The sequence below is a fragment of the Ylistrum balloti genome, unplaced genomic scaffold (genome assembly GCF_031769215.1).
Source record: "Ylistrum balloti isolate Yb309-2 unplaced genomic scaffold, AGI_CSIRO_Ybal_v1 Utg370926, whole genome shotgun sequence".
NCBI classification, from domain to species: Eukaryota; Metazoa; Mollusca; class Bivalvia; order Pectinida; family Pectinidae; genus Ylistrum; species Ylistrum balloti.
In genome coordinates, this window is record NW_026782524.1 from 50,098 (window position 1) to 61,065 (window position 10,968).

Here is a 10,968-nt window from a genome sequence, read left to right on the forward strand (position 1 = left end):
ACAAGTCAGCAACTCAGACTTGAGTGATACAACCCGCGACCACAGTGTTCAAGCACATCGAGCACAGCCAGCACGGAGGGAGAAGATAGAATGGCCAAAGATGAACAACGATGAAGCGTGGAGAAGTTTGGATGCTGACTTAGAGACCATCCTGGAGTCAGCTCTAATCGGAAGCTTAGACAGGAAAGTTGAGGCAATGGGAACTATAATCTACACCTTCAGCAAGGAGAGATTCGGAGTAGAAGAAAGAGGAGAAATCCTAAGATTACCATCAATCCGAATAGAAGAGTGAATACCATCCAACGACTCAGAAGAGAACTGAAATAGTGACCCGGCAGTACAGGAAGGCAAATGATGAAGAGAGGATAGGATTACATCAGCTGCGAGACGACATCAGGGAGAACTTGACAAGACTCAGGAAGACAGAACAGATACAGAAAACAAGGAAGGAAAGAGCAAGGAAGATGGCATCCTTTATCAAGGACCCCCACTTCTTTACAAAGACTCTGTTGGGAGGGGTAAGATCTGGCCGTTTGGAAAGTTCAACAGCAGATATTGAGCAGCACCTGAAAGAAACGCATGGTGATGAAGAGAGGGAGATTCCTTTGGGGGAATGTCCACGGATAGAAGTAGAAGAGCCTACTGAGTTTCCTCTGGACATCAAGGAACCAACCTGGAAAGAGATTCAAGATGTCGTGAAGAAGGCCAGAACAGGATCACCGCCAGGCCCAAGTGGAATTCCTTATATGGGAATGAACCTAATAATCAAGGCGGCAGGACGGGAAACCAGGGGGCCCAGGACGGAATCAGGGATCTACCAACCATCAAACCGAGGATGTATGGATGACTTGACCGTGACTACCACCACGCATGTCCAAGCAAGATGGGTTCTCTCTGTATTGGAGGAGGTAGTCTCATGGGCCAGGATGACATTCAAGGCAAGGAAATCTAGATGCATGATACTGAAGAAAGGACATCTGACCCGGCAGTTCAAGCTGAAGGTACAAAGACAAGAGATCCCATCAATCGTGGACAACCCCATCAAGTGCCTAGGAAAGTGGTTCGATGCATCACAGAAAGATACAAATAGCAGCAACAACATGCAGAAGCAGGCAACTGAGTGGATGAGGAAGATAGACAAGTCAGGCCTTCCAGGGAAGTTCAAAGCATGGATCTTCCAACATGGACTGCTGCCGAGACTCATGTGGCCACTGTGTTGTATGAGGTTCCTTTGACAACAGTGGAAGGAATAGAGAGATCCATCAGCAGCTACCTGCGAAGGTGGTTTGGAGTCCCGTCGAGTTTTTCCAACATCGGGCTCTACAGCCGGACATCAGCACTACAGCTCCCACTGTCATCAGTGGTGGAGGAATTTAAGGTCACAAAGGCCAGACTGGTGAAGACGCTGAGGGATTCGAAGGACGCGAAGATAAGGCAAGCAGGGACCCAGACTAGGACAGGAAGGAAATGGTCCGCAAGCCAGTCAGTGGAGCAGGCCGAGGGAGCTCTCAAGCACCGGGACATGATCGGAGCAACCTGCTCAGGGCGGCAAGGATTGGGGGCAACACATTTCCAGGGGTGGGAAGGAACAGATGACAAGGAGAAAAGATCAACGATACAGGGAGAGATTCGTAGAGAGGAAGAAAGAGCTAGGAAAGCAAGAGCAGTAGAAATGGGGTCACAAGGGGCATGGACAAGATGGAAGCTGCCGGAGCGGAAACTGACATGGACAGACCTGTGGCGCTATGAACCATTGAGGATCCAGTTCCTGCTGCGGTCGGTATATGACACCCTACCATCGCCAGCGAACCTCCATCAGTGGGGACTAGTTGAAGAGCCAAAATGTCAGCTTTGCCAAGAACGTGGGACCATGAGTCGTATCCTTTCAGCGTGCAAGACAGCACTGACTCAGGGACGATACCAATGGAGGCATGACCAGGTGCTTAGGGAAATGGCAGAAGTTCTCGAGGTGGAGAGGAAACGGAAGAGTCCGCCACGAAAGCACAAACCATCCTTCATCCGGTTTGTGAAAGCAGGAGACTAGGACAACACCAGGCATCACAGGCATTCTAGGAGGGGTAGAGACATGGGAGATGAGAGTGGACCCGGGGAAAAAGCTGGTGTTTCCGGACGTGGTACAAACAACACTACGTCCTGATGTGGTGATATGGTCTGCAGAATCCAGGCAGATTGTAGTCATCGAGCTGACTGTGCCCTGGGAAGAACGATGTGACCAGGCCAACGAGAGAAAGAGAGTCAAATATGCAAACCTCATGGAGCAGTGCAGGGAACGAGGGTGGCGCACTTGGCTGTTCCCTGTAGAGGTCGGCTGCAGAGGATTCCCGGCACGCTCAGTCTGGAAGACGTTTCAGGCTTTGGGTGTGGTCGGGAGGACACGAAAGATGGTGGCGCGCAGACTAGCGGAGGCTGCGGAACGCGCATCATGCTGGCTGTGGAGCAAACGGGAGGAGAAAGACTGGAAGCCATCCATTGACAGGCAGTGAATTGATCGGCACTGTCGACCCAACATCACGAGGACGTTCCGGGACAGGGGTTGAAGCGTCCAGAGACTGATGGACCCGGCTGATGATGTCATTGGATTAGCAGTACTCCACCGACTGTATAGGTTCGTAGTACGTTATTTCGGAGTCCATGCATAATCATGATTTTTTTTCATGTATTTATCCGTACATTGTTGCCTCTCGACTACCCTGTTGTGCAACGCCAAGTATGTAACAAAATGTTTAGGATTTAATATTTAGTATTGTATGGTATCGCTAATCCGACGTATTAATATGCACTTTTTTTTCAAGTTCCAACACATTTTGATACTTACATATATTTATCAATCTACTTTCTGTTTATTTTGACAACACATGTGTTATTTCCCCCTACATATACTTGTTCATGTTACGACTATTACTTGTCTTTGACATTATATCTTCTACTCTACTTTTTAAGATGTCTAACTACGCTATGCTGCAATGCATATGCTTCATACTTTTTTCTCCCTTGCTGTCCATTCTTTATCCAAAATTCTGTCTTGTCAGCCGATATACTTGTACCCCTCACTATCTAAGGTTTAATCGTAAAAGTATCTTTATTCTTGTTTACTCATATGTCCATAGGTAGTATGTGCGCTACATGGTGTGTATGGAGTATGCAGTACATGTATGCTTGATGATTTTCGTACAGATATGTGTGCAAGTTGCATGTGATATATATGCACAGGTTCTGTGTGCGCTTTAGACAGATTTTTTTTTAAACAACTAGTAGATGTGTATGGGAGTAAGTGCGCGAACTGGTTATTTTGGTTTATCGTTATATGTTTATATGTTTGATGGTATTTCCCGGAATTAGTTTTTTTTCTGACTTTCTTCTTACCCCTTTCTCAGTAGTGATATGTCAACGATGACTGTTTTTTGTTATAGACACAAATTTGTTCTAGTTTCTCTCTTTCAGACTATCGTTTATCCACCCTATTCTTTCATGTTTATCATATTCTTTCTGTCTACCTTTTACATTCGTTCTCTACCAATCTTTCGACTGTATCCCGATTGATGTCCTCTACTTGTATGTTATACTTACCTATATTTGTATACTAGATAATGGGTAATTCCTTAGAGGATTACAGGGCGTCAATCGGAAGGTTTAACGGTAGTATCTACTCGTTTACGTCCTCATGTAAAATATCTTGGAACCCAGCATATTTCCTTTTATTTCTTTTAACATTACTTAAAGACATGACTAAGATATATTCCATATGGATTTCCAAACATGTTTATCATTGTTTAGACATATATATATCTGGTTTTTATAGTGCTGACTTTCCCTTTCTATTTATTATCTTAATTCTAAGTGGAGATGTTGAAACAAACCCTGGTCCTGACAATCATGGCAACTTTGACTTGAGTTTACTCCACTTAAATATTAGAAGCATTAGACATAAATTTTCTTTTCTCGATTCTTTTATCAGTGATTTTGACATTTTGTGCTTTTCGGAGACACATATAGACGATTCAGTCGAAAGTGATTCTCTTTCTATTCCTGGCTTTTCCACTTCTATACGTAAAGATAGAAATGCTTTTAGTGGAGGTGCTCTTATATATTTTTCAGATTCTATTAAATTTTGTCGCAAACTTGAGTTTGAACCAGCAAATCTAGAATGCATCTGGGCGGAAGTTATGTGCCACAATAGAGGTATCATGGTTGGATTATTTTATAGACCACCAAACTCCAGAAACTCTTTCTATCAAAATTTCGAGTGGTGCATTGAGACTGTCTCTGATTATTGTTCTGATATAGTTATCCTTGGCGATTTTAATGTTGATATGTTACACAGAAACAATAAGTTAGCTACTTTAGTAACCAACTATCACCTCGTAAACGTTATTACCGAGCCCACTCGTGTAACCACTGACACAGCTACACTTTTAGATCCTATATTTATTTCTTCGGATATTAAATGTCTCGATAGTGGGACATTCAGTGTAGACAATACTGTTAGTGATCATAAAGCAACTTTTATAAATTTATCATTTTCTTATAATTGTAACACATCTTACGAGAGATTTATGTGGAATTATAATAGGGCAGACTACGTTGGGCTTAATGGTTCGTTATCATCAGTAGATTGGCACGATTTAATTTTTAATGCACCTTCTATCGATTGTGCTGTTTCCAACTTCACTAGGCAATTTTTAGATCTGGCTAGAATCTTTATACCAAATTCTACAATTACTATCCGTCCCTCCGACAAACCCTGGTTCGATTCGGTTTTACGTAAAAACTGTCGTATAAGGGACAGACTAAAACAAAAGGCATTACGTTCTTAGCGCCAAGAAGATTGGTCTTCATACAGGGGTATGAGAAACAGGGGAAATAATATGAAAAAGAAGGCCAAGGCCGATTTCTTCTGTAATTTGGAATCACGTGTCTCTACGGCTAAAACTGAAAATCCCCGTGCCTTTTGGCAAGTTCTTAACAGCTTTTTCTCCTCCTCTCCTCGTTCTATACCTCCTCTAGAATACAATGTTAATGGTATAACCAAAATGGCATTTTGTGACCAGGAAAAGGTTGAAATCCTCAATAACTAATTCACTTCTGTCTCCAGTACTGATGATTCTAATACTAATCTGCCAAACTTCGTCAGAAAATGCATTAATTCACTTTCTAGTTTTATGATCGAAGGAAGAGATGTTATGATATTTTATCTATTCTTGACATAGGGAAAGCTGTTGGTCCAGACAGGATTAGTCACCGTATGCTAAAAGCTACAGCCAGAACTATTTCACAACCTCTTACATTGTTATTTAATAGGTCTCTAAGGGATGCTGTTTTCCCTTCGGAATGTAAAAAAAAAAAAAAAAAAAAAAAACACGTTTTACCAGTATTTAAAAAAGGAGATGCTAATGTTCCTTCAAATTATAGGCCTATTTCTTTGCTAAGTTGCTTGTCAAAAACTATGGAAAGATGTGTCTTTAAATATACTTTTAACTTTGCTAGAGACAACAATATCTTTTACAAGTATCAATCTGGATTCCTTCACGGCCACTCCACAGTCTATCAGTTGATAGAAATGTATCACAGTATTGTTAGCTCTTTGGATAATAATGAATATTCTTGTGTTGTATTTTGCGATTTGTCCAAGGCATTTGACAAAGTCTGGCATAAGGGTCTCTTGTTCAAACTCCATCAGTATGGAATAGATGGAATGTCACTATCCTGGTTGTAAAATTACTTAACCAATAGATACCAATCTGTTATATATGGAAACAATACCTCTCCTTTTAAGCCGGTCAGGGCTGGGGTACCACAGGGTTCTTTACTGGGTCCCTTGCTGTTTTTATTTTACATCAACGACTTAGCTGATCCCATGAACACTTTTGTGAGATTATTTGCTGATCATTCCTCTCCTCAAAAATCATCTGCCTTCTCAGATGAAATTGAAGTTGCCCTGAATCAGGATCTAGATCGTCTTCAAACTTGGTCTGACCAATGGCTTATGAAATTCAATCCTGCTAAAACGGAGGCAGTTATCTTTTCTCCTAGAAATAACCCTGCCAAAGCAAACTTGGTATGCAATGGTGAACCCATTAAATTCAATGATTCGCATCGTCACTTAGGTGTAACCTTTAGTAGTAATTGCAAATGGAGTGACCATGTTAATCTCCTAATTAAAACTTCTTCTCAAAAAGTGTGTGCCATGAAAAAACTTAAGTACAAGGTAAATAAGTCTACTCTTAATACTATTTATATATCGTTTATTAGGCCCATTCTTGAGTACGCCTCTTGTGTTTGGGATGGCTGTTCGGAACACTTGTCCGACTCACTAGAAAAAGTCCAATTAGAGGCTGCACGAATCGTTACTGGTCTCACATCGATAGCGTCTCGCGAGTCTTTGTATCGCGAAACAGGTTTGGTTTCTCTCAAACAAAGAAGAGAGGAATCAAAATTGACTACGTTTTACAAAATACACAATAAGATAGCCCCTTCTTACTTGGTAAATCTACTTCCACCCATTAGACGTGACTTAAACATTGAATTAAGAAACCCTGACAATTACCAAATACCCCACAGTCGTCTAAATATTATGAAAAAATCCTTTGTGCCGTCGTCTATAAATTTGTGGAACAACGTAGCTAATCCTGTAAAAGCGTCCCCGTCCTTATATACCTTCAGATCTAAGCTTTCTCCTGTAAACATTTCAGTTCCAGATTATCTACACTCTGGCAACCGTTTCCTTTCTGTTATACATTGTCGAATAAGGAACAACTGTAGTGGACTGCGCTCAGATTTATTTAGGGTGGGAATTTGTCTTGTGGAGACGTCATTGAAGACGCAAGTCACGATTTTCTTTCGTGTGCTTTATTTTCTAATTGTAGACGAATATTGTTTGATACTCTATATGACCTAGACGTGATTTTTAACGTAGAAACCATATTATGGGGTGATATTGACTCTTACCCATATCAAACTGATTGCGAAATAATAAATTCAGTTCAAAAATATTCAACAGTCCAAGCGATTTGATGCTACCTAAATCTTTCCAAATGCAGTCGACCATGAACCACCCCCCTTCTCTCTCTCTCTCTCTCTCTCTCTCTCTCTCTCTCTCTCTTAATTTTCCAGTATTATCCGCTGACGAACTGATTTAAACATTAAGTCTACAATTCTGTATTTTTATGTTTATTGTATGAACATGTGTCACGTGTTGTAATATATTATCTGTGGAGAAGAATTCATAAGTTGCAAGAACTTGTCTCTTATCCATTTGTCTATTTGTCGACAATAAAATATGTTTAAATCACTTAAACTCGATCGTTGAAACTATGATATTTGGCATGCGACTTTCTTTCGTTTAAGATTGAAATATATAATTTATAACCCAGAGTGGTGTATTAATCTGCTACAATCCGTCGATCTCTAGTTAATAATAATTTGTTTGTACTAATGTCTTTATAATATAATGAATACTTCAAATAGGCGAATCATGAGTGTTGGCTCAAGGTTTTAATCCTTCACTCAAGCAACCTCGTACAACACGTAAACGTGTGTAACTAGAGGTCGTAAAAACAGAAGATGTACAGTACACGATCCAATGATACATTTGTGTAATACTAATTATATAGAACTTTATTCCATCTTCATGTCCCAAGGGGAAATTTTTGATTTTACATAATAAGGTTCAATCCTTTATATAAAGTTATATCAGGTGAGGTTCAAAATTGACTGATATTGATATATACTGAAACGAAAAAAACGCAACTTAGAAAATTGTTATAAATTTTGTATTAAATATACATAGCTGTATAAAAATCGCGGAAATAAAAGTGCACCCTGCCTATCACCCTAATCAATGTTCAAAATCAACCAGGTGTGACGAGAAACCTATGCACATCCGGCGCGGTAAAAACATCAAAAACCGTGCCTGTACAAACATATGCGTTCTTTTCATTCAAACCAGTATCAATTTATCACTAACATCGAGACACATCATCGCCAATACTTTTGCAAACAATAATTCCTTTTACAATTATGCCACGGTTATCACAGGTTGATAGAGGACGTGCTATCGCGATGCTTATGGCAAGGAGCATGCAAATTCATGTCGCTCGACACTTCAGATTTCACAAATCGACTATTAGTCGATTAGTTTCACGTCTTAACGCCACAGGAAGAGTCGATGACCGGCCATCAGGACGTCCACGCGTAACGTCGCGACGTCAAGACCGGGTTGTTAGGCTGGCACACTTGCGTAACAGGAGGTTAACGGCTGCTGAAACGGCAAGGAATACGATTGGTAATCATAACCATCAGATTCATCCCCAAACAGTGATCAACAGACTGCGTGAGGCTAATTTGCGTGCAAGGCGACAGTACGTTGGTTTACCACTAACACCGCAACGTTGAGCACGTCGTATGCATTGGTTGACGGCACATATGCCCAGACGTTTTCCTATGAGACGTTGGAGGTCCATGCTCTTCAATTTGATTCACGTTATTTCGAGCAGATGGCCGTCAACGTGTGTGCCGGCGTCGAGGCGAACGTTTTGCTGATGCCTGTGTTTTGGAGCATGACCGATTTGGTGGTGGATCAGTTATGGTTTGGGCGGGAATCTCCCATGGTTTGAAGACACTTTTGGTGATAGTCAATGGGAATTTAACGGCCGTACGCTATCGGGATGAGATCCTTAGGTCCCATGTTGTGCCGTTTGTTAAGCAGCATCATCTAACCTTGCAGCAAGATAACGCGAGACCACACGTTGCAAGAGTCTGTGGAGACTTTCTTGCGAAACAGAACATTGTTCCTATAGATTGGCCTCAAATGTCCCCAATCGAGCATTTGTGGGATGAACTAGACAGAAGAATTCGCAATCGCCGTAACCCCCCAAATACCCTCCCCCAGTTAGCAAATGCGCTCGTCCAAGAATAGAATAACATTCCAATACGGACAGTCAATGCCCTGATGAACTCGATGCAACAAAGTATTAGAGATGTTATAGCTGTTCGAGGAGGACACACACGATATTAGTGCACGGTTTCAAAACTGGTGCCATTTCAACTTGGATTCACGTAGGGTACTACCAATCATGACCTTTTAGCGAAGTGACCTTTTCTTAAAAATCTCCAAACATTTAGAGGATGTTATATCAATATTCAATATTAACTATTACATATGAAATTTAGACATAATGCTCACAAGTATTATTTTATTACACCTACAATTTGAAGTTGCGTTTCTTATTCGTTTCAGTATATTTAACAATATTAAATCAAAATAACACAATGCAAAAAAGATGGAGATAACGGAAGAGGAAAATCAGAAATTGACAAAATCGAAACAACACATTAGCTGAACGTTTTTACAAAGTGAAAATAAGGGGTTAAATGGTAAAGTAGAGAAAGATAAGGTGCTTCTGTGTGACAAAACTAAACTGATTAAGAAAAATGCCAATAGATCTACAAGTTCTTCAAGAGGAAAAAGAAAGTCATTTGAAGACTGCAGTAAATCTCATCGGTCTAAGTTAGGCAAACCAGGAGTAGAAAAATGTAGAGGTGCTTTGTCATTTCTGGAAAAAAAACATTTAGACTGTCAACAACAACGTCTGTCGGAGGTATATCTTCAAACAAAGGTTTCCTTATCATTGAGAATAAAGTTTTTTTGTTTGGTTTTTTCCCTTCACCAGACTTTCAAAGTAACCAAGTCTAGCTCCTTGATCAACATTTGACATAGATCAGGTTTATGACATATTTCCTCTCTCCTTTCTCCCACTAAAAGTGCCAGAATTAATTTTAACTAAGAATGTTTTTGCGATAAATTTGTACGTTGGTCCCATGTGATGATGTTTATAAAATGATGACTACATATCCTTTGAGTTTCTTGAAGACTTAAAATGGTTATGCAACTTACATTCTAGAATTCTCAAAGTCAACATTTCGTAAAGACATTTTTGCCTGTACTTGAAATGTCTTAAATAAAGTCACCATGTACCCTATTTGATCAACCTCAATGCTGCGAAGCTTTGTTTGCGTATGAAAAAATAAAAACTCAACACAACATATATATGGCGGAAATGGCACACTTTCTTGTTTAAGTGGCTTATGATAATTTATTTTGAAATGAACTACTTATATGAATTTAGATTATCAAATATTTAACGAAAAAAAACCCAGCAAAGGTGAGCGGCAAAAAATGAGCCAAAATGACAGTTTGACAACTGTCATCCGCCACCCAAGCAGCATAGAGGTTGATACAGTCAGTCCCCAGTTCTTGACAGAGATATAACATGGAATATAAAATACAGAACAAGAAGCTGGGATGGTGGAATTTGTATGGTGAGGTAGAAAAATGCAAATAACTCAATCCCAACAAAGACATAGTAATAACAAAGAATATCTGCACCTGACCTTACAATGAAGTTTCTCACATGAAAAAATTGTAAAACGGGTCATTCCTAAATTTGAGTGAATATAGAAATAATCTCATAATAAGCTTTTGTAGGATCATTAAAACCACTAATATTATGGAAATAAGCTATGGCTTATAATTGAGAAGTGATTGTGCTGGGGGAAAAATCAGATAAGGGAATTGCTGATGACATAAATGGATTCCTGCCTGTACTGGGGGTATCCTGTAACTCAACAGAGGCCAAAGTTAATGCAGGAAGTACTGATGCACTTTCATTCTCTATAGATGACCTACGAATCACGGCTTCCGACGTCAAAGCTGCTTCAGTCTGTGAAGAGGTAGCTGCAGATGGATGATGACACACGACATTGTCCTGTCCCCCAACAGCGGAGTCTTATGGCTGAAGGTAAAGCCTTCGAGCTTCATCCACGCCCTGTTTGAAGGCCTCCTTAACCAGAGACTGTACTTGCATCAGCGGTACAGTACTGGTTGGGGTTGATCCAGAGGCACAGTCATTAACGGGCTGTCTGGAGGTTGATTCTATGTCACTTCCAGTC

At 40.4% G+C, this 10,968-nt stretch overlaps 1 protein-coding gene across 1 annotated transcript; it reads left to right on the forward strand.

Annotated features, from left to right (window-relative positions):
• Positions 1-464: 464 nt before the first annotated feature.
• LOC132559494 (uncharacterized) lies at positions 465-2,044 on the forward strand. The gene is made up of 2 exons (XM_060224121.1): positions 465-1,146; positions 1,242-2,044. The coding sequence occupies exons 1-2, from the start codon at positions 465-467 to the stop codon at positions 2,042-2,044; spliced, it is 1,485 nt and encodes a 494-aa protein (XP_060080104.1).
• Positions 2,045-10,968: the final 8,924 nt, after the last annotated feature.